We start from the raw sequence: 27,462 nt of genomic DNA on the forward strand, positions 1-27,462 counted from the left end.
TTTTCATCGATTCCGTGCTCCAGGTGGCTTGTTTAGGCTTATTATTGTTATGTGTACTGAGGTACATGAAAAGATTTATTTTGCATACCATCCAATCAGATTGGCTAACACCATACAATCAAGTCAAACTCAAGTACAATACCTAGAGGCTAAACTAAAGGGAAGATACCGTGCAAAATATAGTTCTCAGCATTGTAGTGCATCTGCTCCGTAGATAAAGTCCAATATCTGTAATGGGTTAGAGGTGACAATAGACGATAGACAATAGGTGCAGGAGGAGGCCATTCGGCCCTTTGAGCCAGCACCGCCATTCAATGTGATCATGGCTGATCATTCTCAATCAGTACCCCGTTCCTGCCTTCTCCCCATACCCCCTGACTCTGCTATCCTTAAGAGCTCTATCCAGCTCTCTCTTGAATGCATTCAGAGAATTGGCCTCCACTGCCTTCTGAGGCAGAGAATTCCACAGATTCACAACTCTCTGACTGAAAAAGTTTTTCCTCATCTCAGTTCTAAATGGCCTACCCCTTATTCTTAAACGGTGGCCCCTTGTTCTGGACTCCCCCAACATTGGGAACATGTTTCCTGCCTCTAACGTGTCCAACCCCTTAATAATCTTATACGTTTCGATAAGTGTCCTTGGACAGTATCCTAGTTTATGGCAGGACCGTTCAGAAGCCTGAAGAAGCATCAGATGGGAAGAAGCTATTCCTGTGTCTGATGTGCGTGCTTTCAAACTCTATACTTGCTGATGACAGGCGTGGGGCGAAGAAGAAATGACCGTGGTAAAACGTCTTTGATTAGGTTGGCTGCTTTTCCACGATAACGTGAAGTGCAGGTGGAGTCAATGGTGGGAAGTCTGATCTGTGTGATGAAATGAAAAGATTTATTTTGCATGCCATCCAATCAGATCAGCTAACATGATACGTAGAATCAAGTCAAACTCAAGTACAATAACTAGAGCTAAACTAAAGGGAAGATACCGTGCAAAATATAGTTCTCAGCATTGCAGTGCATCTGCTCTGCAGATAAAGTCCAATATCTGTAATGGGTCAGAGGTGAATTGGACAGTACCAATTGCAATTTCTTGTGGTCTTGGGAAGTGCTGCTTCTAACCCCCCCCCCCCCCCCCCCCTATCCTGTAGGCTTTCTATGGTGCAGCTGTAAACGTTTGTTAAGTTCATAAGTTGTATGAGCAGAATTAGGCCATTCGGTCCATCAAGTCTACTCTGCCATTCAATCATAGCTGATCTATCTTTTCCCCCTCAACCCCATTCTCCTGCCTTTTCCCCATAACCCTTTGAAACCCTTACTAATCAAAATCAAAAACCTATTTGCCAACCATATATTTACATCTTGCGATTATCCACACACCTTTATCTCTATCACTGTTCTCAGTGCACCTAAATTAGCTTAGTTTAGATGGCATCTAATTCCTTGATGACACATTTTAACATGCTTCTTTTTAAATACCTGTTTTGTCTGACTGCACCCATATACTTTTTAATGTTACATTTGTCTTTTTTCTTCTGCATCACTCTGTTAGTGCTGAGCTGCACATTTTTATAATAAACCCTTAAGGACACAGGACTGTGAAACAAGTCAAGTTGCAGTAATTCATTGCCACTCATATTATTTACCTGATTGGCACATTCATTTTCTATTCAAACAGCATTAATCTGTATTTCATCAGGTACTGTAACTATAGATGTGTCCTTGGGACTTGGATTACTCTGTTCCCTTTATTGTTATTAATGTACCGTGAAAGAAGTACACGAAAAAGTCAACATCAAAGCCTTTTCTTTTATAAGGAAGTGGCTGTTGTGATTTCCTGGGTATTAAAAGTTGTCTGTCAAATGATTCAGCTGTTTTGCTTCCTTTCACAAACCCTTGAAATAGAATTAATTGCAAATGTTGCTGGGATCTCTAGCTTCGGAAACCTGATAAAATGGTTAGGGGAAATGATGTGCGAGTTAAGGACATATGATGCAGTTGGAGTTGTACGTGTTAAATTGCTGATCTCATTTTGGTTTTCGTATCAGTCCAATTTCAGAGTTCTAGCATGTTTTCTTTAAAGAGGAATCTGAATCAGTTGACAGTTGAGAATAAGGACCTCTTCTTTGCATTTTACTTGCTTTACCTTATTTTCAATGCCTTCAGATAATGAACATTAAAGACACTTTCAAGTACTGCTGTTTTCTGATTCAAATAAATTAACAACTGAGATAATTTGTTAAAATAGATTCCAGAAACGCATTATGTGTTATAAAGTGGTATTGGTAAAACACAGAATAGTTCTCTTTATTTTTGTGATAATCTCACTTAATCATAATTTTGCGGCAGACCGTATAATGACCTAGTCAAAGAGCAGGTAGCTCAAAATACCTCAAGATCTTTCATCTCAAATCCTTACAACCCATATATATCTGGAGCGCAGTGAATCATCTCCGTTTGTCTGAGTCAATGCATTCCAACAATACTTAAGAAGCACAACATTAGCTAAGCTAATCAAATTTGGTCAGTACCACATCCAGAACCGTTTGACTCCACTACCAGACCACTGTTGAGTGAATCATATACCCTAAGCAAACTCCACTAAAATTAATTGCCAAAGCTACTTCAATGGCGTTCTATGGTCTGGTAGGACAAGGGCTTCAGGTGCATGGTATTACTGTCATCGACAGGTCCCCTCCAATTCACACTCCATCCAGACCTGACCTTCATTGCTGTTGGCTCAAAATTTTGAAATCTCTTTACAACAATGTTGTGAAAATGCCTTCAGAAGGATTCCCACAGTTTACCACTCATGCAATGGGAATTAGAGATGGGCAGCAAACGTGTGCTCTGCCAGTGAAGCCGACAGCCCAGAAATAATTAAAACGCAATAATGCCACCGGTTTGGGTAGGAAGGAACTGCAGATGCTGGTTTACACTGAAGATAGACACACAATGCTGGAGTAACTCAGCGGGACAGGCAGGATCTCTGGGGAAAAGGAATGGGTGACGTTTCGGGTCGAGACCCTTCATCATCCTTTTCTTCTGTCGCCTCCACCTCCATGCCTTTTTCTATGGGAAGGAATCCTCACCACCCAGCGATGATTCCATCTTCATCAGTCCCCTTCCTCTTGGACACCCCCTCCCCAACAGCCTTCTACCCTCTTTAATCCTTTTTAATTGGTGTATCTGCAGTGGAGAGAGTTAGCAGCTTCAAATTCATGGTTGTTAACATCTCGGATGACTTGACCAGGACCTGGCACATCAACAGGATCACGAAATAGGCACACCAGCCCTTGTACTTTAAAGAGATTTGATATGTCACCGAATATTCCACCAATCATCTACACATGTACTGTGGAAAGTATCCTGCGTGGTTGCATTATTGTCTATTACGACAGTTCCAATGCACTGGAATGCAAGAGGCTACACAGAGTGGTGGAATCAGCCTGGCCATCGCAAGCACAGCCCTTGCCACCATCAAAACCATCCACCTGATCATCAAAGATCCCCACCACCCGGGCCGTGCTAACTTCTCACTGCTGCCACCAAGTAGGAAGTACAAAAACCTGACACCATCGGGTTCAGGAACAACTACCCACGACTATTAGGTTCTTGAACAAACTTGCACAACCCTAATCCTAATTCAACAACGGAACACTGCGGCCCCTCTTGTACCTCATTGGCTTGTTATTTTTTTAGTTGTCTTTTACACTAATGTCTCTGCAGTCTTTTTATTTTACTGCTTGTGGAATTCATGTGTAATTTGTATATGATTTGTACATAATTTGTGTTTTTGTTTGAAGGTAGACACAAAATGCTGGAGTAACTCAGTGGGTCAGGCAGCATCTCTGGAGAGAAGGAATGGGTGACGTTTCGGGGCAAGACCCTTCAGACTGATGTTATGGGAGGGGGCGGGACAAAGATAGGATGTAGTCGGAGACGCAAGACTAGTGGGAGAACTGGGAAGGGGGAGGGGATAGAGAGGGAAAGCAGGGACTATCTGAAGTTAGAGAAATCAATGTTCATACCACTGGGGTGTAAACTACCCAAGCGAAATATGAGATGCTGTTCCTCCAATTTACGCTGGGCCTCACTCTGACAATGGAAGAGGCCCAGGACAGAAAGATCAGATATGAGGGGGAGTTGAAGTGCTGAGCCACCAGGAGATCAGGTTGGTTAAGACGGACTGAGCGGAGGTGTTCAGTGAAACGATTTCGAGCCTGCGCTTTGTTCCGAGAAACGATTGCTGAGCCTGCGCTTGGTCTTTTGTTTGTTTTTTGTTTGTTTGTCTGTCCACCTGCCTGTGATGCTGCTTGCAACAATCTCATGTTAGCAGTAATTCACTGTACTTGTGCATATGGCCACAAAAGAGACTTGAAGATAGACACAAAATGCTGGAGTAACTCAGCGGGATAGGCAGCATCTCTGGATAGAAGTCTGAAAAAGGGTCTCGACCCGAAACGTTACCCATTCCTTCTATTCAGAGATGTTGCCTGTCCTGCTGAGTTACTCGAGCATTTTGTGTCTATCTTCAGTGTAAACAGCATCTGCAGTTCCTTCCCACACATAAACTTGAGTTGATTTGGCTTGATTTGAATCTTAACTTGGATTAGGAGCTGTGACTTTCAAAAAGATGAAAATGATAAACTAATGAGAAGTATGAAGCTAACAGATCCTGTATGTACTTTAATGTAGGTGCCTGAGCATGACAGGAAGGTTTGTCTTCAGAACTTAAAAGTATGTGAAGGCTGTCTGCCTGCCTTTCAATTAAATGATAGTTACATGTTCAAGACAAGTTGACAAGACAAACAGGGCCCCGTCTCAAAACGTCACCTATCCTTGTTTTCCAGAAATGCTGCCCGATGGGCTGAGTTACTCCAGCACCTTGTGTGTTTTTGTTTCTAAAACCATAGTTGGCAGCAACTTAAACAGTTACAGATTTGGATTTGTTTATTGACATGCACATCAGGATGCAATGCAATTCCTTGTTTGCATGCTGCTCAGAATACACAGTACACACTATAGAGCAGCAAATACAATGACGAATGCAATTCATAAGTTCATAAGTTATAGGAGCAGAATTTGGCTATTCGCCCATCAAGTCTATTCTGCCATTCAATCATGGCTGATGTATCCTTCTCACTCAACCCCATTCTCCTGCCTTCTCCCCATAACCCCAGACACCCATACTAATCAATTTGAAGCATTTCACACAAATCGCTGAAGTGCAGTAATGGAATAACGGAGTGAGGTAGAGTTAAGAGTAAATATATATATGTCAACACTACCAGTTCATCACTAATTAAAACTATGATTAATTCTGAGTTCATTTTTCAAATCACATGTCCGTTCTACTTTAAACCCAATTTTTCAGTTGTTACTTTCAGTGTACAATATTTCTTTACAGAGCGTACTTTTAGAGCCTATTGATATAAATTGCAAGGGTCCATGCAAATAGCCTTCACCTCAAGGCTCCAAAGGTGCCATGCTTTGTTTCTGCTACGTTTTGGTGACTAAGAATGTGCATTTCTCCTGGGGATGAATCCACAGTACCAGCTTTGTTCTGATAATTACATCTGGCACCGGATTGATGTAACAGATTATGAGGTTTGCTCTTTTCAGATATGCACTCTGATAGCAGCAAGAGTATAGCTCTGACATTGCCACACACTGATGTCTGTTCTCGTGCCTTCTAGCTGCATGGGTGAAGTTAAACCTTTTTGACACCTGCCATTTGGACTCCTTTCTCAACAAAAAATGTCATCAGTTTCAGACAGGATGATGAGGGAAATCTGATCGTTCATTCCTTGATGGATTTTCTGAAGGCTCTCAGATGATTAAGTACGTTCATTGTTTGTTGCATTAATGAAGTAAAGGTTAGAAAGTTGTTTAATGGCAATTGGATTCTGTTAATCTTTGGTTGCAGTTGATGTGACTATAAAGTTCTTGTTTTTACATAATTGATAGAGGCCCTTTCAAACAATACGTGTTTGTCATGTTGGTATGGTGGGCAACATGTGCTTTTAAAATTAGAAAAGTCACATGAACAACATTGAATTTTCAGTTCTTTTTCTGCAGTTCCAGGCTCCTATCCATGCCAGGAGGGGCAGGTAAAAACAACGGTCCAACAAGGCATGCGGGGAATTGAAATTGTGGCCACAGGTTTAGTTAGGGTCAACAAAATCTACAACCAAAGAATCTAATAATATGCATTTTAGTAAAAACACATGGATTGAAATATTGTCAGCTGCAATAGAAAGTGTAAAGAATCTTAATGTGTCTACATTTTCCAGTTAAGTGCAAGACCAGCAGGGTCTTGATGAGCAATGTGGTTTGTGAGGAGATGGTTTGAGCAATGTGAACTAGAACACTTATGAACCAGAACGCATTATGGCCTTCATAATGTCAATGATGACATGGATCTAACCTCCTTCGATCTATCTCACCCCTCAATCTCTTGTCTGGCTCCTCCTCCCCAACCTCACTGTCCATCCCCATCCCCCCCTTTTGCTCCCCCACCATCCATCTCCCTCCCCTTGACAGTCCCCATGCCACCCCCTCCGTCTCCTCCCCGCCGCCTCTCCCCCCACGCCGCCTCTCCCCCGCCTCCTCTCCCCCCTGCCGCCTCTCCCCCCGCCTCCTCTCCCCCCCGCCGCCTCTCCCCCCCCCCGCCGTCTCTCCCCCCCGCCGTCTCTCCCACCCGCCGTCTCTCCCCCCCGCCGTCTCTCCCCCCCGCCGTCTCTCCCCCCCGCCGTCTCTCCCCCCCGCCGTCTCCCCCCGGCCGTCTCTCCCCCCCGGACGTCTCTCCCCCCGGACGTCTCTCCCCCCGCCCCGCCCCGCCGTCTCTCCCCCCCGCCCCGCCGTCTCTCCCCCCTGCCATCTCTCCCCCCCCCGCCGTCTCTCCCCCCCTCGCCGTCTCTCCCCCCGCCTTCTCCCCGCCTTCTCCCCCCCGCCGTCTCTCCCCCCGCCTTCTCCTCCCCGCCTTCTCCCCCCCGCCGTCTCTCCCCCCCCCGCCGTCTCTCCCCCCCGCCGTCTCTCCCCCCCGCCGTCTCTCCCCCCCGCCGTCTCTCCCCCCCCGCCGTCTCCCCCCCCTCGCCGTCTCTCCCCCCCTCGCCGTCTCTCCTCCCCCCCCCCGCCGTCTCTCCCCCGCCGTCTCTCCCCCCCGCCGTCTCTCCCCCCGCCGTCACTCTCCCCCCCGCCGTCTCTCTCCCCCCCGCCGTCTCTCTCCCCCCGCCGTCTCTCTCCCCCCCGCCGTCTCTCTCCCCCCCGCCGTCTCTCTCCCCCCCGCCGTCTCTCCCCCACGCCGTCTCTCCCCCCCGCCGTCTCTCCCCCCGCGTCTCTACCCCCCGCCGTCTCTACCCCCCGCCGTCTCTACCCCCCGCCGTCACTCCCCCCCGCCGTCTCTCCCCCCCGCCGTCGCTCCCCCCCCGCCGTCTCTCCCCCCCGCCGTCTCTCCCCCCCGCCGTCTCTCCCCCCGCCGTCTCTCCCCCCGCCGTCTCTCCCCCCGCCGTCTCTCCCCCCGCCGTCTCTCCCCCCGCCGTCTCTCCCCCCCGCCGTCTCTCCCCCTCGCCGTCTCTCCCCCCCGCCGTCTCTCCCCCCCGCCGTCTCCCCCCCGCCGTCTCTCCCCCCCGCCGTCTCTCCCCCCCGCCGTCTCTCCCCCCGCCGTCTCTCCCCCCCGCCGTCTCTCCCCCCCGCCGTCTCTCCCCCCCGCCGTCTCTCCCCCCCGCCGTCTCTCCCCCCCGCCGTCTCTCCCCCCCGCCGTCTCTCCCCCCCGCCGTCTCTCCCCCCCGCCGTCTCTCCCCCCCGCCGTCTCTCCCCCCCGCCGTCTCTCCCCCCCGCCGTCTCTCCCCCCCGCCGTCTCTCCCCCCCGCCGTCTCTCCCCCCCGCCGTCTCTCCCCCCCGCCGTCTCTCCCCCCCGCCGTCTCTCCCCCCCGCCGTCTCTCCCCCCCGCCGTCTCTCCCCCCCGCCGTCTCTCCCCCCCGCCGTCTCTCCCCCCCGCCGTCTCTCCCCCCCGCCGTCTCTCCCCCCCGCCGTCTCTCCCCCCCGCCGTCTCTCCCCCCCGCCGTCTCTCCCCCCCGCCGTCTCTCCCCCCCGCCGTCTCTCCCCCCCCGCCGTCTCTCCCCCCCCCGCCGTCTCTCCCCCCCGCCGTCTCTCCCCCCCGCCGTCTCTCCCCCCGCCGTCTCTCCCCCCCGCCGTCTCTCCCCCCCGCCGTCTCTCCCCCCCGCCGTCTCTCCCCCCCGCCGTCTCTCCCCCCCGCCGTCTCTCCCCCCCGCCGTCTCTCCCCCCCGCCGTCTCTCCCCCCCGCCGTCTCTCCCCCCCGCCGTCTCTCCCCCCCGCCGTCTCTCCCCCCCGCCGTCTCTCCCCCCCGCCGTCTCTCCCCCCCGCCGTCTCTCCCCCCCGCCGTCTCTCCCCCCCGCCGTCTCTCCCCCCCGCCGTCTCTCCCCCCCCGCCGTCTCTCCCCCCCGCCGTCTCTCCCCCCCGCCGTCTCTCCCCCCCGCCGTCTCTTCCCCCCCGCCGTCTCTCCCCCCGCCGTCTCCCCCCCGCCGTCTCTCCCCCCCGCCGTCTCCCCCCCGCCGTCTCTCCCCCCCGCCGTCTCTCCCTCCCGCCGTCTCTCCCCCCCGCAGTCTCCCCCCCGCCGTCTCTCCCCCCCGCCGTCTCTCCCCCCCCGCCGTCTCCCCCCCCGCCGTCTCTCCCCCCGCCGTCTCTCCCCCCCGCCGTCTCTCCCCCCCGCCGTCTCTCCCCCCCGCCGTCTCTCCCCCCCGCCGTCTCTCCCCCCCGCCGTCTCTCCCCCCCGCCGTCTCTCCCCCCCGCCGTCTCTCCCCCCCGCCGTCTCTCCCCCCCGCCGTCTCTCCCCCCCGCCGTCTCTCCCCCCGCCGTCTCTCCCCCTCCGTCGTCTCTCCTCCCCCCCGCCGTCAATTCTCTCCCCCCCCCCGCAGCCCGTCTCTCCACCCCCTCCCCACTCTACCTCTTCCCCCACCCATCCGTGTCAGCCAAATATTAAAGTATCAGACAAATATTTTGTGTGTTTTCACTGCAGAAGACAATGAGTTTAGCAGAAATGGTAGGGAGCCATAAGTCAACTCGTATTCAAACCTTTCTCATTAATATCACTAAAGAAAGCATTGTGGATTTAAACCAGGCAAATCTGCTGAAACCTTTGGAATGGTCCCAGCAGTTTGGAAGAATTAACTGCATTATTATTTAAAGAAGACAAAGAAAAACTAGGGAATGACAGAGCATTTAGCCTGATATCTGTTGTTAGTGACATATTTGATTTTGCCATTAATAGTTACTACCCTGGAGGGTTAAATATACACACAAAATTGCCAGTAGCAGCAATGATGTTTAGATGGAGTCGGCATCGTTTTAAGAACATTGTGCCTAGTCAAGATCACACCCGGGACTCGGCACTGATAGGCAGCAACTCTGCCATTGAACCCCCCTTGTTTGTCCTGTTCCTGTTCTTCAAATACTAATTGTCCCAGCTGCTAAATTGCAACTCAATAACATTCAAATGTCCAGACTCCTGCTTGAATAATCAACCTCACAATGTTTTAATACCCTACTCCAGCTTTGTTTTACACTGTTCAAACACTGTCTGCTCAGAATTTCTAGGTTTGTGATGACTTAATCAGCAATTTTTAAGAAGGACTATTTATCTCTTCCTCAATATATAGCAGAATTTGAAGCAGGGCCAAACGTAAAATAGAATTTAGGAACTGAAATTTTAACTGGTTAATTTGGATGGGGAGATGGGTGATGGGGGAAATTTATTTAATTTCTTTTACTTACCTCCTTGTGCTTTCTCTAAATTCATCTTGCTCGTTTGACCCATCTGCTTGCAGATGATCTATTAGTGGAATTTAAGTATTTTGTACACTTCATTATATTTACTTTGTCTATTTGCAGATTAAAGTTTTAGTGCTATGAAAGCTTTGTCTTTTCAATACTCTAAGTGTCTGCTCGTTTCAGTAATAGAACTCTTGCCTCTTTGTCAGAAGGTTATGTTCATGCTCCAACGCTGGATGTAATGAAGGCTGACATTTCAGTGCAATTCTCACATGAGATGTTAAACCAAGGTCCTATCTGCCTGTTCAGGTGAAGGTGGCACTTTTGAAGGAGTATGTAGATCTTTTCCGATAGTCTGGCTAACATTTATTCCACAAAAAACACTGTCAAAACAGAATTGATTCCACTTCAAAAGCAATTAATTGGTTACCATTCACTCCGAGTTGCTCTATAACTGCAAGTCTTAAAGATGTTTGCAGTAATTATCAGATTAAAGTTAAATCTGAGAGAAATGTCCTGAATTTGAATCTTGACATAAGCAGCTATGTAGCTTCTGAAAGAAAATGCTGTTTCTCATCTTTTATGAAGTTTTAACTGCAAGAATAAATATTACAAAGTAGTGAATGCATTTTAACCAACAGAAAGCATCTTATTGGATGATCTTGTATGTATACAATCCTATGACATATTCATAATTTTCAGTTTGTATGTAATGTGATTGTGGATTAGCAGAATCCAGAAATCTTTAGTAACAAAACTTAAGTGTCATAGTAAGTCGAAGTCTGGATTTACTGTGGGGACCATTTCAAATAATTTGCAAAAAAAGGAGAATGTCTTGTCAAAGTGTTATGTCTAAGTGTATCTATAGCTAAGTGTAATGAACTTGAATAATAGCATAGATGTACCCGAAAGCACTTTTGCCAATGTTAAATGGGTGTCTTGAAATCAAATGTAATGAGCCTGAAATAATTATACAAGTCAGAGAAGAGACAATAATATTAAACATAAGTAAAAAATTGCTACTTCATGTCTTATTAAATGACTAATTTCAAATGTTGTGGCAAAGGTATTTGTGAATTTTAAAATTTCTCAACTTTTGGTTAGTTCCTTGTAATCAATGGCTTGAATTATAGTAAAATCTAATTATCAACCTAATTCTACGTTATTTACTTTTATTTCACCGTTGAAAAGATATTTTACATATCTACATTTATGTTATGTATACATGGGCTTCTTCCCCCCTTCTACTCTCATTCTAATGTGAATTACTCTATGATGTAATTTGAGACATAGTCAAAAATTGGCTGATTTTTCATATTTGCTTTGTATTTAACACCTTAAAGCAAACATTAGTAAAGTATTAAAGCAAACATTTTGCGACTCTGCAGTTAACATCTGTATATTCATTTAATATGTTGCAAACACAGGATTAGATAAAAACATTAAATATATTCCCAGTCTTTTCACATTAATTTATTTTAATTTTGAAGTATTATTTTTTGGTTAAGAGAGGCTCCATATCTAACAATTTACATCTAGAAGCTTTCATTTCAATCTATTTGAAGTCAGAAGTGAAAAGGAATAACATTCTTCAAAACAGATTGTAAATGTTTAATGCTGTGAATGTAAAGTTGACAAAACTGATTCAAATATTCAAAGGCATCTTGATTTTTGAGCTTGCAATGCTATTATTATAAAGCAAAGTGATAAATGACATGCAAAACATTTATCAATAGATAACAAATGTATTTAAAATATTCAAAGTGGTTAAATATGTAAAGATGTGCTGCGTTATATGACACTATTAAAACCTGCTTGGTGTTTCCTGGAATTGAGTGTTTGGAAATGGGCATTGTAAGTTGAGGTGTATGTCATTGGGCAGGGGGTAGCTTTCACAGAGCTCCTGCTTGTTTTAGGGTGTGACGAGATTTAGCATCAGAATTGAGAAAAAAAATCTGCGGTGCGACTAAGAGCAACTGTATTGTGTTATTGGAGTTCTGTCATCACCTGTATGCTTTCAATCAGGAAGCATCTGCTTTCCATTGCAATTTGTTAAATATTTTTCTGCTATTACTGTCTTCTTACATGCTGTTATCAGAAGATACGTTCCATCATTCTATACTTGCAAATTCCCTTGCAGATGACTATATGTGCTGGCACAATAGCTATGGGCAGGTGGTTTCTGATTCCAGAACACTAACTTTGTTAGCCCCGTTACTACAATGCTTCATCATGGTTGAAGTACTCGATTGAACTTTATAATATGAACCACATTCTGTTCCTGCCGGGTCAGAAAGTTGCCTTTTCAACTTTGAGTGAAAGCTCGGTTAGATTCCATCAGCAGCACGTTCACTGAATTCATAAAATTAAGCAGATCCCTGTTTCCCATTGTTATAAATTTGAGCCTGCCAGATAACTGTTGGTTCATCCTCCAATAAAGTGTTTTGTCAACTGTCTATGAAAGGAGTTGTCCTTCAGTGCACTTATTTACTGCCCAATATTGAAATCCTGAGATGGAATCTTCATGATCTATATTCATAGTTTTCATCCATATACTACTTTGATTTGTCTAAATACTCTACTCTTAGTAGGTGAGATGTTTTAAGAGGGGGATGGGATTACTCATCCTGAATGTCTTAACCTTTTATCTAGGTGTGTATGTCTTGTTAATGTATTTGCCTAAAGTTTACTTGCATTGTAAATTCTTGCCTTCAGGCTATTGAATGTCAGAGAATTTATTTTCATAAAACACTCCCAACTTATTCTGTTGAATTTCCTTAGAATAAGCTTTTCTAACATCACTGCAGCATGTAGGGCAAGAGGATTTTGTGACAACAAAATATCTTATTGGTCTTTATTAAATCTCAAAAACATTTTTCACAAGCAATATTTTTAATAAAGGCATAAATATTGCATCTCCGTCCTTAAAATGCTTATTCTAGAGGGTGGTTGTAATACATTTCGTCAAATATCTTTAATTTTAATCAGACCTCAGTTTTTAAAGTTTATTAAATAATATAAATTATTTCTTAAAATTGAGTACAAGTAATCAATGTAGAAAGCAGGACACATGGCCATTAGATGGCGATATTGCCACAATAATACACACTTTCTTTCATTTGAAGATTATTCATCGATTCTTTTGACTTGAATAGATGCAGGATAAAGTAACGTCAAAATAGTCCCTCGGGGATGTTGTTAAATATGCCCTCTTTCACGCTTACTCTCTCTCCCATTTACCCAAAGGGCCGAGCAGTGGTAAAATATTTAAGGTTCTTGGAATAATATGAATATTTGAAGATCAATTGCATTTAAAACTTAATCCTTTTCCAATTTTTTTTCCAGATATAATGTTGTTTTAACCCTTGATTTGTGTTGAACTAAATAAATGAAGCATTTTTGTTTTTTTGTTATTTTATGTCTTCAACAATTTGCAATATGTGTTAATTTTTATCTTTCAATTAGTGTTTTGATCCATTCATTGGAACACAAAGACACCCAGTTATTTATCAAAGTAATTTCATGAGAGGTTTAAAGCAAGTTACTTTCTTCACTTTATCTTGCCTCTCGTAAAATTGCTGATTCATGTTGGGGAAAACAAAGCATAACTATCTAAGGCAAAAAAAATTGCATCTGGACATTATATGAGGAAATTCCTGGCTTCTACTACTTACCACATTGATGCATGGTGCTTCAAAGGGGAAGAGGTTCAATTTGGTTGCTTGCAGGCCTTAAGAATGCCACACAGGCAGTTTTATGTTTGTTTTGGAAATTAAGGGAAAGTGAATCCATCTAATTGCTTGTTATGTGTTGAGCGCCAAAATGAGTGTCTGCAATACCATCATACTTCATATGATGCTGATGCAGTTCTCTCAGGATGGCCAAGAACATGATAATACTATTGGAGTCCACAAGGGTGAGTCATGTCTTGTGTTCTAGAGTGGAGTGAATAAGACCTTGTGTTCTTAGTTCTGAATCATTTTATGGTTTAGAACAATTAATCTTTGTGTTTATTAAATCAAAACCTTTCTCAAAATAACTTTTACAGTATTACCAATGAAGCTGGTGCTTCCATATACAGTGTTAGCCCAGAGGCTGCTAAAGAGATGCCTGACCTGGATCCTAATATCAGAAGTGCAGGTAGGCTAAATTTCAATTCATCATTTATGTAAAACCATGCATTGTATTAATCAAATATTTAGATTGCTGGCTTTTTTAAACATAATTCTTGTCATGTGGCTCAAGCATTGCAATCAAAGACCAAAATTCAAATTTGAGCAAAACGCAGAGGGCATTGTTTTTCTTCTTGAGCAATTTGCTAGCAAAACTACACTTTCAGAAATTGGACTCTTTTAAAATAGTCTTGTGAGTGGGCATCATATTCAAATCCTTAACTATGCTGATGTGCTCCTTTATCAGGAATCACTGAATAGTAAGAAAAATAACATCATGTCCTAGTTTATTCCCTTTGCCAAACCTTGGCTGATTCTCCAAGGCTTTCTTTGTCTGCCTGCCTCTGCTGCTCACTAGATAATTTATTTATCTCAGTCTGAAGAAGGGTCTCGACCCGAAACGTCACCCATTCCACCCATTCCTTCTCTCCTGAGATGCTGCCTGACCCGCTGAGTTACTCCAGCATTTTGTGATACCATCGATTTGAACCAGCATCTGGAGCCAAAGTGCTGCAATATTCACGTCTTGCTAAAAGTTCAAATTAAAAGTTGTAAAAGCCCGTTTTAATGTTCCATTCTATTTAGTTACAGCATGGTTTAAATTTATATTACTTTACTTCAACTTGTTATAATCAATAGGCCACTTTGTAACCATTCCACATCCTCTACTACATCACTTCAACATTGTGCAGACGTTAGCTTTCGTCATTAGATAGTCAGGTTAAAACTTAGAGCCCACTAACTGTACAGTTAACCATTGAACATTGTGGGATGTAAAAGAATCCAAAATATTTTGACTTCCAATATATTTGTCACTTTATCTTGACTACTAATATATCTGTCACTTAATGAAACTAAAGCCCCTCCATTTTGAAAAAAAGTGTCAAAGTTTGAATTTTAAGTTTATGTATACTAGACCAAGTGGACCTGTTGGGCCCAAACCTCTCCTGCATTGGTGCAGCATCCCTCCCCCCTCTCCCTCCCTCCTCCCGCCTCCTCCCATATCTCTTGTGAGGAGCAAATTATCTCCCAACATGAAGCTGTAAAATTCAGGCTGAATTTTTTTCTTCAGGTAGTTATTAATTTAATCAAATGCTTTTTCATATTTTTCATTGAATATAAATATTTGTTGCATATAAATGAATTTTTCCATTCACATTTAGATTTGATATGTAATATAGTTCATATTTTTCTAAGATTTTACACAATGTTCAGAAGTACAGAGTGAAAGGGCAAGGAATTAGAAATTAGTTCTTTAATTCTTGTTAATCCATAATATTAGTAATACTCGGCTTTCAAAATTCATTTAGATGACATTGTGACCAAAAATGAATTTTTATCCCTCAATACAAAACTGTTTCATATTTGTTGATTCTTTTCATCGGTTTTTAGACATGTGTGTCATGCCTTAGTCTTTGACATTCTTAAAGTAAAATTATTTCAAGTGAAAATTTCTCAATTACTGATTGAGGGATATTTGATTGTGGTAGCTAAAAATAAAAGTTTTTTTCTGAGCATTAACAAACTCTGTCTTAGACAGCACTGCTTGAAGGAGCATCCCCAAAGATAAGGGCACCACAGAGCAAAAGGTCACATTTTGAAGTATTGTCAACTCCCATCTGCCTGTCATTTCTCCAAAGGCCAGAATACATTGGATTAATTTACACTTAAACAGGAGCAAGCTGCTTACACTTTGCCTTGGTGAAATGCCTTCTGGCTTCCCTTGTTATGAATTTGAAGTTGTAATATCAGTGAGGTCATACCCTAGAGGATATGTCATGAAAGTAGGTGTACAGTCGCAGCTGTCGTAGTACTTTGTGTGAACACAAGTAAAACGTACAGCAAACATAATTCCTTCTGACTATTTCTTGAGGAAATAAAAGCATTAAAAGAATTAGGTGTGTGGGAATGTGGCCGCAATGTCAACTTAAGATAGTGTCTAGTTTAACCTTAAACTTAAAAGAGCATCTCTTGCTTTCAGCAACATAAAGGAAAAGGTCACTTATAAAAATAAAAAAGCTTAGGTCAGCACATTTTTAAATTATTGCATAATTCTCAACCTTCATGAGATAATACAAAATCTAATAAGTAACAGGCTATTTTTACTGCTGATCCTATGTCTGTCTTTATTTTAGAGAACTAGAGAATTTGCATTAATTATTTTTGGAATGCATTTTTACATTTTATCTGGAAGACTTTTTGTAAATGATATTTTAAAAATCTCGGAGTTAAAGCAAGCCTTTGTAAGATGCAGCCACAGATAAAGATATTGCATTTGATTAATATTGTTGCTTATTCTTGTTCTTTGTATCCATATGTTATACTTTATGAATCGCAAACTACGTTTTAGCTTACAAAACTTCAGGTGGCAGTTGTCATTATATTGGATTTGTCTGGATAGTAGCACTCTTTTACTACTATCACAATCTCACTGAGATTTTGCTTATTAAACAGCCAGTTGTCTTATGTGTAATGATCCAGTTCATGGTGTAATTTATAGGCCAGTGGCAAAAGATTCCCACTTTATAGAAGTGGCAGTGGTAGCCCTTTCTAAGTGTTATGCACACTAAACCTGGCTGATATTTTCCAAGCACCTTGATCACCTGTTGAAGGTATATTATAACGGCTTGCCAAACAGGTACTTTCTATTGCATTTCGCCTCCAGTAATTTGGTGTTTGCAAAAATCCAGGACATTTTTATTTACCGAACAATAGTGGTAGGTCACTGAGAACAGTTGCAGAACGTTGTTGGTTGACTAATAGCCAGGGTTTTGAACCATTGCTCCAAAGGGATGAATGTGAATCCCAACAGAGCAGCTGTAATGTTGAAATCTGGGATTTTAAGTCATTAAATAGTGTGAAATGATTGAATCATCATGAAAGCCCACGTGGTTCATGAATGGGCAGGGTATTTGCCATCCTTTACCAAGTTATAACAACATTTAAAAGACATTTGGACAGCTACTTGGATAGGAATGGTTTAGAAGGATATGGGCCAAATGCAGCCAGGTGGGACCATGTAGATGGGGCATCTTGGTTGGCATGGAGAAGCTGAACCTAAGGGCCTGTTTCCGTGCTGTGTGACTGATATGTATGTGATTCCAGATATACCAATATGGTTGCCTCTTAGCTACTCTCTTAGTTTAGTGAAAATTAAAGTGTAGAAACAAGGAAATGCAGATGCTGGTTTGCAAAACCAACACAAAGTGCAGGATTAACTCAGCGGGTCAGACAGCATCCCTGGAGAACATGGGTAGATTACATTTTGGGTCTGGAGTCTTCCTCACATATCTGACATTTGAAGAAGGGTTCTGACTCGAAGCATCACCTATCCGTGTTCTTCAGGGATGCTGCCTGACCCGCTGAGTTGCTTCAGTACTTGATCCTTTTTTAAGTGGCAATTAAGGATAGTTGTTTTAAAAGTACATTTTGTGATATTAAGATATTCTATGGAATATGCATGAATAATGCATTAGAATGAAATATATCTTGATGCACTACATTGTTATTTTTGATTTGGAACCTAAATAATTTCTAGTCAGAGTCATTGATGTAGTATCAGACCAGTGCATGGTAAAGCAGGCACAGAACTAAGGGTGGCACTGTGGCACAGTGGTAGAGTTGCTGCCTTACAGCGCTTGCAGTGCCAGAGACCCCGGTCCAATCCCGACTACGGGTGCTGTCTTTACGGAGTTTGTACGTTCTCCCTGTGACCTGCGTGGGTTTTCTCTGAGATCTTGAGTTTCCTCCCACATTCCAAAGATGTACAGGTATGTAGGTAAATTGACTTGGTAAATGTAAAAATTGTCCTTAGTGTGTGTAGGATAGTGTTAAAATGCGGAGATCGCTGGTCGGCGCGGACCCAGCGGGCAGAAGGCCCTGTTTCCGCGCTGTATCTCTAAACTAAACTAAAATGCTAGAGTAACTCAGCGGGTCAGGCAGTCTGAAGAAGAGTTCTGACCCGAAACATCTGCTATTCCCTTTCTCCAGAGATGCTTCCTGACTGCTGAGTTACTCTAGCATTTTGTGTCTGTCTTCGGGGCAGTCTGAAAAAGGGTTCTGACACGAAATGTCACCTGTTCCTTTTCTCCAGAGATGTTAACTGACCCGCTGAGTTACTCCAGCATTTTGTTTCTCTTCAGTTTATGGTAAATTTATGTTGTATCCTCTGAATTAGCATTTTGACTCAATTAGCATTCCTTTAAGTACTTTAAGTTTAAAGATGTCATGCCTTAGAGGCAATACAATACCTCCATCAACTTATATGCAGTTCCACAAGAGTTTGAAGGGTCTCGACCCGAAACGTCACCCATTCCTTCTCGCCTGACCCACTGAGTTACTCCACTATTTTGTGTCTACCTTTGATTTCCCATCACATTTTAGTTAAGGCCCAAGAAACTAAAGAAGCAAGAATCTGGAACAATTTTGTATTCATTGATGCACGCGTAGCTGAGGATTGGCAATGAGTGCAAGTTAAAATTGGTAGAGATTACAAATATTTTTTTAATTTATTCTAGATATTTATTAGCAACTTAATTAATTTTTTAATGGGCTATTAAAATGTACAGGTTTTTACCCATAGTAAATAGCATATTGAATGAGTGTTCTTTCTGAAGGTTAATGACCACATTTTACGTGCGTATCACAAAATGCTGGAGGAACTCAGCAGGTCAGGCAGCATCTTGGAGAGAAAGAATGGGTGACGTTTCGGGTCGAGACCCTTCTTCAGACTGAAGTCAGGGAGTGCGGGACAAAGGATATAGGTGGAGGAAGGGGGAGAACTGGGAAGGGGGAGGGGAAGGGACGGACAGAGAAACTATGTAAAGTTAGAGAAGTCAATGTTCATACCGCTGGGCTGTAAGCTGCCCAAGCGAACTATGAGGTGCTGTTCTTCCAATTTCCAGTGGGCCTCACTATGATACTGGAGGAGGCCCATGACAGAAAGGTCAGACTGGGAGTGACTTCTCTAACTTTAGATAGCTCCTCTGTCCCTCCCTTCCCCTCCCCCTTCCCAGTTCTCTCACTGTCTTCCTGTCTCCACCTATATCCTTTCTTTGTCCCGCCCCCCCTGACATCAGTCTGAAGAAGGGTCTCGATCCAAAACGTCACCCATTCTTTCTCTCCAAGATGCTGCCTGACTTGCTGAGTTACTCCAGCATTTTGTGATACCTTCAATTTGTACCAGCATCTGCAGTTATGTTCTTACACATTTTTCGTGCGAGTTTGTTGATTGCCTTTGGGAAATTTTGAACTGGTGCGGTAGACCACTGACAACAGAATAACTATAAATCGGTGAAAGGTAACGAACCAGAGTGCGAGAATTTAGAATCGGCTATGTCATTTGCATTATATGAATATGAGACAGAAACCTGAAGTGAAGTTCCTGTACTTGCACTGTTTATAAAGGTTCAATTAAACTTAAGTCTCAAGTAGCCAAATAAATGTTGGAAACTGCAGGACACAAACAATTTGTATTTTATGAGGACCTTTTGTGAATCATGTAGAATGAAATGTTATGCTTTTTTTTTAAAAACATTACTAAAGTGTATCTCGGGTGTGAAACATATGGCCCAATAAATATCACAAAACACTTGGAAGTTCATTGACCCTCAGCTCAATTTTTTTGTTTATAAAATGTTCTGCATCTCACTTTACAGCATGTTTGAATAGGAACCAGATTTTATAACGGGATACTAGCTTGAGGATCTACTTTAATATTTTATAGAAGGCCTAAGAAAATATTAATGTGCTCAGATTTGGAGAACCAATTTAAGTTTAGCAGACTAGTACTTCACATTTGCAGTCATATTTCTAATTTATTTCTCCCATCTGTCCCACACTTTGCCCCATTCATAGTGATACAGAAGGCAGCCTACTTATTTCCATTTATTGTGCGGTTATATGGGAGGAATCAAAGAAAGCATCCAGGGATATTTTGTTTCCATATCTTCGCCCTCTTCCTCAAGAAAAACTTTAAAATGACATGGGAGCATTAACAAAGAATCACAAATAAGTTTCAGTTATCTTGCAGTTACACTATTGACTGCATTACAATGGAAGCAAACTTACCACTGCCTGACTTTAATTCATCTGCTTAGAAATGTGCTATGACCCACAATTTTGACTGCAATGTTGGCTGGTTCTGTCGCCAGTCTGCGAACATTTAAAGCAAATGACAAACTGAAATGGTCAACCTACGGTCAAAACTTTAAATTCCATTGAAATGTTATCAATAATCTTTGGTTAGTAGCATATTTAATCTTGGAATCTTCCCTAACTGATGTGAACACCTAGCATTGAAAATGCTGTACCACCAAGATGTGAGGGAGACAATTTAGAAATAGTGAATATACATATCGAGCAGCATTTATATGCCAATAACCTCTTCACAAATGTTAATTTTGGGTTTGAACTGGGCTACTTGGCTGCTAACCTCTTTGAAGGAAAAAGTCTCATACCTAGAGATGTCGATGTAGTGCTTGGAGGTTGATCAATTCTGCAAAATCAATTTTGCTTCAGGAGTACCACAGCACAGTACATTCATCCAAACGTTTTGGGTATTCCATCAGTGGCCTTCCTTTTCTCATAAGATCAGAAATATATTTACTGATGATTATATAATGTTTCATTGTTTTGCAATTACATAGAATTAAGAACAGTACAGCACGAGACGAAGACATACGACCCACAATGTCTTTGCAGAACATGATGTCTGGACCATCACCTATCTTCCTGCACATAACCCAAAACCGTCCATTCCTTGCATATCCATATGCCTATCCAAAAGTCTCTTAAATGAAACTAACACATCTGCTTAAACCACCAGTCCCAGCAGCACATTCCAGGCACTCACCACCCTCTGTGTGTAAAAAAAAAGAACTTGCCCCATGCATCTCCTTTACACTTTGTATTTCTCAAATGTAAAGCTATGCCTACTAGTATTTGATTGTACCATCTTGGGGAAAAGATTCTGATTATCTACCCTATCTATGTCTCTCATTTTATATACTTCCATAAGGTGCACTCAATACCATAAATGTGGCTTAACCAAAGTCCTATAAAGCCTCTTTATGACTTCCTAACTCTTTTATTCAGTGCCCTGACCTATAAAAGCAAGTATACTATGTGCTGCCCTTACTAACCTTCCTATGTTGCCACTTTCAGGGAGTTCGGGACTTGGACCCCAAGATTGCTCTGTAGATCAATGCTGTTAAGGGTCATGCCATTAATTGTATATTTTCCCTTTACATTTGACCTCCCAAAGTGCAACACCTCAAACTTGCTCGGATTAAACTCCATCTGTCATTTCTCATTTCTGTGGCTGATTGCTATTTTGCTGTATACTCTGACTGCCTTCCTGGAGTCTGCTACTCCAGCAATCTTGGTATCATCTGCAAACTTACTAACTAAGCCATCTACATTTACATCCATGTCATTTCTATATATATCAAACGGCAGTGCGCCCAGCACAGATTCTTGCGGAACGACTGGTCACAATCCTCCAGCCTGAATATTATTCTTCCACGGCAAGCAACCCTCTTCTATCAGGAAGCCAATTCCGAATCCATACATCCAAGTCATTAGTAATCCCATGTATCTTAATCTTTTGAATTAGCCTACCATTGGAGACTTTATCAAATGCCTTACTAAAATCCATGTAGACAACATCCACTGTCCAATCCACATCGATCACCTTTGTCACGCCCACAAAAATCTCGATCGAGTTAGTAAGACACGACCTGCTGTGTAGAAAAGCCTAGCTGACTGTCCTTAATTGACCCATTGTCTTCCAAATGGGAGTAATTCCTATCCTGAAGAAACCTCTCCAGTAGATTCCCTACAACAGACGTGAGGCTCACCAGTCTATAATTCCTTGGATTCCCTGGAAGGTGACTCCGGACTGTCAAATCAGCCACAGCCAGTCATAAAAACAGCTTTTTTTTCCCACGAGTAGGAGTTCTACTCAATAACCAAAGTCTGTAGTCTCTTTTTTGCTCTGGTTTATTTTCACCCACATGTTTAGACTGTAATGTTGTATCCTTATTGTTTTGATATGGTTATGCTTTATTCTTAATTGTTAACTGTATGTTTGTGTTGTTATTTGTGAGCGGAGCACCAAGGCTTCCCTTCTTAAATAGAGGAACATTAGTTACTCTCCAGTTCTCAAAGACCTCTCCTGTGGCTGCTTGCAAAGACTTTCGTCAAGGCTCCCATAATCTCACTCTTGCCTCTCTCAATAATCTGGGGTAATTCCCATCGGGTCCTGGGGATTTATCCACCTTAATGCTCTTCGAGAGCTCCAACACCTCCTCCTTAATACCAAACTGCTCTTGCATATTGGTATTGTCCACGCTGATCTTTTAATATGGGTATAAAGAGTTTTCGAATGTTTTCTGATCCAATCGCCAAAGCCATTTTGGGGTCCCTTTTGGCCGTTCTAATCACCTGCTTGAGTACTTTCCTCCTTTCTTTATATTCCTCAAAGGCCCTGCCAGATTCCAAACTCTTAAACCTTGCATTCGCATTCTTTTTTACCAAATGTATAACCTCTTGTCATCCAAGGTTCCCTTACTTTGTCATCCTTATCCCTCCTCCTTACTGGAACATGGGCGGCACAGTGGCGCAGCGGTAGAGTTGCTGCCTTAAAGCGCCAGAGACCTGGTTTTGTTCCTGACTACCAGTGCTCTCTATATAGAGTTTGTACATTCTCCCTTTGACCTGTGTGGGTTTTCTCTGGGAAGCTCCGGTTTCCTTCTACACTCAAAAGATGTACAGGTTTGTAGGCTAATTGGCTTGGTATAAATGTAATTTATCCCTAGTGTGTGTTGGATAGTGCTTGTGTGCGGGGATCGCTGGTCGGTGCAGACTCAATGGCCAGAATGGCCTGTTTCCGTGCTTTATCTTTAAAATTAAAGCTGAGGCTTTTCACTGTACCTTGGTGCCCGTGATAATAAACGTAACTAATGTAAACTAAACTAAAATGCCGGTTTTGAACATCGATCAACTGACCTTTATCTGTACATAATGGATGGCTCGATAGTCTTTTAACTAACTGGTTAGTATGCATCAAAAGCTTTTCACTGTTTCTCTGTACACGTGACAATAAACTAAACTCAAACTTTCTTATTATTAAGCTCCTCCCTTAGCGACTCAGTGGACAAACTCCACACTGTCCTCTCTGAGTGCCTCGATGAGTCTCCCTGATCAGTAGCACAACTCCTCCACCTGTTTTTGTCTCCTTCTTGATCTTGTATGAAACATCAAAACCCCAGAACATTGAGCTAGCAGTCGTGCCCCCCCCCCCCCCCCCCCCCCCAGCAATCATGTTTCCACAATGGCAACAACATCATAGTCCCAAGCATGAACCCACGCTCAGTTCATTTACTTTCTCCATTATACTCCTTGCATTGAAATAAACCCATTTCAGCCCATCAGCATCACTATATTGCTTCCCCTCTCCCCACCTATCCTTCCTTTGAGACTTACTGGTCTTAACCGCTACCTTCCCATCACTCCTTCCAATTCCTGACCTACTACTCTGGTTCCCACTCTGCAGCCTCTCCGTTTAAATCCTCCCAAGTAGCACTAGCAAACCTCCCTGCAAGGATTCTGGTCCCCCTCCAGTTCAGATGCAACCTGCCCCTCTTGTACATTTCACCTCTGCCCCAGAAGAGATCCCAATGGTCTAACAATCTGAATCCCAACCCCCTGCATCAACTCCTGAGCCATGCATTTATCTATCCTATATTCGTATTTCTACCGTCACTAGCACTTGGCACCGGGGGTGATCCAGAGACTACTACTCTAGTGGTCCTGCTGTTTAATCTTCTGTCAGTCCCTATATTCACTTTAGAGGATCTCATCCTTTTTCCTACCTATGTCGTTTGTGCCAAAGTGCACAACGATTTCTGGCTACGTCCTCTCCTTTGAGAATGTTCTGCAACTGTTCTGAAACATTGTGGACCCTGGCACCAGGGAGACAACACACCATCCTGGAGTCCCATTTGATGCAATGCAATCTCCTGTCTGTGTCCCTAACTAATGAGTCACCTATCACAATGGCTCTGTTTGACTTTTCCCCTCCCCACTGTGCCTCGGAGCTAACACTGCAGGCTAGACCACTGATGCAGTTGCTGCTCTTCCCTGACCAGTCCACTGCCACAACAGGATCATAAGGACCTGTTGTCAAGGGGAATGGCCCGAGGGCATTCTTGCACTTCCTGCCTACTACCTTTCCTGGTTGATTTCTTACCTGTACCCTAGGCATGACCGCCTCACTGTCACTCTTTTCTTAAATGTTGTCATTTCCGCCTTAACTACCTCCTCCAGCAGTTCCTTCCAGATACCCATTACCCTTCATCAATATGCAATGTATTTTACATTTACACCCGGGGAGAAAGGTTCAAACCCTAAATATGCCTCTGATAATTTTACATACTTGCACCAGGTCTCCCATCGGCCTCTGCCATTCCAATGAAAATAATCCATGTTTGTCCAACCCTTCTATTTGAATGTTTTGGCGATTGAGCCAAAGATATCTTGAACTTCAGCGTCTGCACAAAGACAAAAAATATCTGCAAACTACAGCTGGTCCACTCAGGTTCAGATATCCTTCATTCTGAAATTTAGTCGCCATAGTTTCCGAATAGTACTGAAATGTTGCTCCACTCCCATTGACCCTTTTTCAGACTGAAAGTCAATGGAAAGGGAAACAAGAGATACGGATGGTGATGTAGAGATATAGAACAAATAAATGAAAGATATGCAAAAAAGTAACGATGATAAGGGAAACGGGCCTTTGTTAGCTGTTTGCTAGGTGAGAACAAGAAGCTGGTGCAACTTGGGTGCAATAGAAGGGTGGTCTAAATCTAGATTAATACTGAGCTGCAATAGATATAGTGCATTAGTCGACAGTGATATCGACAGATACATATTTTCACGTCAGTGTTTGTATAAGCAAAATGATGAAAGGTTGCATGAAAATATTTTTTCAAGAAAAGATTAGCAAGAAAAAATTCTTGTTGGAAATTATAGCTTATTTGTCTATTTTCATTATGATTAATATTATATTTGGAATTCACAGTGTATGCACATATGTATGTGCATCGCAATGATGTTGAATAACTGGACAGTAGGCGGGATGACAATAGACAATAGGTGCAGGAGTAGGCCATTCAGCCCTTCGAGCCAGCACCGCCATTCAATGCGATCATGGCTGATCACTCTCAATCAGTACCCCATTCCTGCCTTCTCCCCATACCCCCTCACTCTGCTATCCTTAAGAGCTCTATCCAGCTCTCTCTTGAAAGCATCCAACGAACTGGCCTCCACTGCCTTCTGAGGCAGAGAATGGACAGTAGGCGGGATGCCTGCATTACTTTTACTGCATCAAGTTTTACCCATTGACAAAGCATAACTGAGAAGCAGAATCGGAACGAGGAGATAAAAGGGAAGCTTTAGCATGTCTAGTAGCTTTGTGTTGGATCTGTTTTCTCCATTCCCTCCACAAATCTTTGTTTTTACCGCTCCACGAATTTGCAATTAACAGAATTTTCAAAAAAAAGACTTTCACAATGTCGTTTGGTACACCAGATGGCAGCATTCACCATAAATCAAACAGAAAAATGTTTAACGCCAGTTTACCATGTTTCAGTTTTTGATACTGATCACAGGTTCTTTCTCTTAATTTTACACAACTGTGATTCCATTTTAAATATTAAATTATATCCACTGCAGCAATATTATACTTTCAAAATCTTGATACTGGAAAAATCTCAACATTGATGATTTTTCTTGCAGTACAACATGTACATAATGCTTACTTTAAGAAAAGCCAGTTGGTAGTCTCTTCACAGTAGTTCATATTAGGTACAATGATGTATCGGCACAAAGATGTTAATTCAGAGGTGGCCTCTATATACAGGGTTACTATTCAATGTTTTAAAACTCTGCTGCAATTTTCAAATCTCCCCACCCTCCATCCCCGACTCCCAGCACTCTCGAAGGCAACGGGACTATCCCAAGTGAAATTTGAATGAGCTGCAAGTGTGCAAGATCCCCCTGGTACTGTTCTTTGAATTTTATAAGCAGAAAGTGTACAAAATATGCTAGAATAAAGCCTCTTTTTTTTGATGCAGCTTGAATGATTCCTCTACAGATCAATTAAAGACTTAGAATAATTAGAAAGGCTTTCAAAAGTAGTATTTTGGTTATATTTAGTTTTTATCTGAATCCATCATATGCTGCCTGATTACCTTTGATGTATTAACTCCCGCTTTGCAGCATACTTGTGTTATTCATAGTCATTATGCAAATGACTGTAGTCATAGATTGATTAGCCAATGAACATTAACCCAGACCTGCAGCTAGTTACTGCATTGAGAAATACAATGTATTGCTGCCAGGGGTTACAATTTCTATCAATAAATTAGGAGTTTTTCATGTGAACATCATGGTTTGTAAATTGCTCGATGGAAACACACCCATTTTAATTTTTGCATTTTCAGTATAGATTTACCAATGCATCATCTTAGCAAACCATTGTCTTCCCCTGAAATTAGTAGTTCTGGAACTGAACAGCTAGAAAATGGTTGAATTGGAAGAGTATTGAATTTCAAAGGGAAAATGTCAATGAAATGTCAAGTGAACAAATTAAATTGGGTTTACAGCAGGTGGAAGCTGTTTAATCATTTGAACTTGATAAGTGCATTTTTAAGTACACCAACATAGTTATAAAAAGTAATTTTCTGCTTGCTTATTATCATACTTATCAATTCACTGCCGTCTGCTGTGAGTCAGAAAACATCTCAAAAGTAAAGTGTAAAAATTGCTATTTTGGCTTAAAACTGTTTAATATAATATATGTTGGAAGACATAGTTATTTTTGAATTTATTTTTAAGTCATCGAGTTGTCGAGCACAAAAGCCAACCCTTCGGCCCACCACATCCATGCTGAACATTTTGCCCATAAGCACTAATTGGACATCTGTAACTGACTCCTGATCCTTCCACGTCTTGCCTATTGAAGTGCCTGCCGAGCATCTGTTGAACATTGTGATGGTATCTGACTCCACCACTTTCTCTGGGAGTGAGTTCAAGCTATCAACTCTATGTAACAAAAATACTTTCTCCCTCTAATCCCATTTGCAATGTAGCACATTTGGTCCCTTCACCCAAGTCATTCGAATGGCACGTAGATAGTTTAAGCTCTGGCTCTGGTCCCTGTCCAGCAAATTAGTTGATGGTTGCCAGTGCAACAGTTACCCATTTATCCTGACCCTACACATCTGCTGTTTTCCCTTTATTCACACACAACAGGGTAAATACCTGTCACATTCTCTAGCAAATTTGTCAAACGTCATTTATCTTTGTTGACTTTGCTTGAATTGTGTGATGATTTTCCATCTGTCCTGCTAATATTTTTGTAAACATTAATTCCAGCATTTTCCCAATGACAGATGTTGGGCTAACTGCCTATAGTTTTCCTTCTGTCTCCTTCCTTCCT

The 27,462-nt window shown here is 42.8% G+C and overlaps 1 protein-coding gene across 1 annotated transcript in view; it reads left to right on the top strand.

Moving 5' to 3' along the window:
• srbd1 (S1 RNA binding domain 1) overlaps positions 1-27,462 on the top strand; it is a 210,512-nt gene that overhangs the window by 58,778 nt on the left and 124,272 nt on the right. The window contains exon 16 of the mRNA XM_078405828.1: positions 13,835-13,926. Coding sequence (XP_078261954.1) covers positions 13,835-13,926 — 92 coding nt within the window. The remainder of the gene's footprint in view (positions 1-13,834; positions 13,927-27,462) is intronic.

Source organism: Rhinoraja longicauda, chromosome 9, assembly GCF_053455715.1.
Source record: "Rhinoraja longicauda isolate Sanriku21f chromosome 9, sRhiLon1.1, whole genome shotgun sequence".
Classification (NCBI taxonomy): Eukaryota; Metazoa; Chordata; class Chondrichthyes; order Rajiformes; family Arhynchobatidae; genus Rhinoraja; species Rhinoraja longicauda.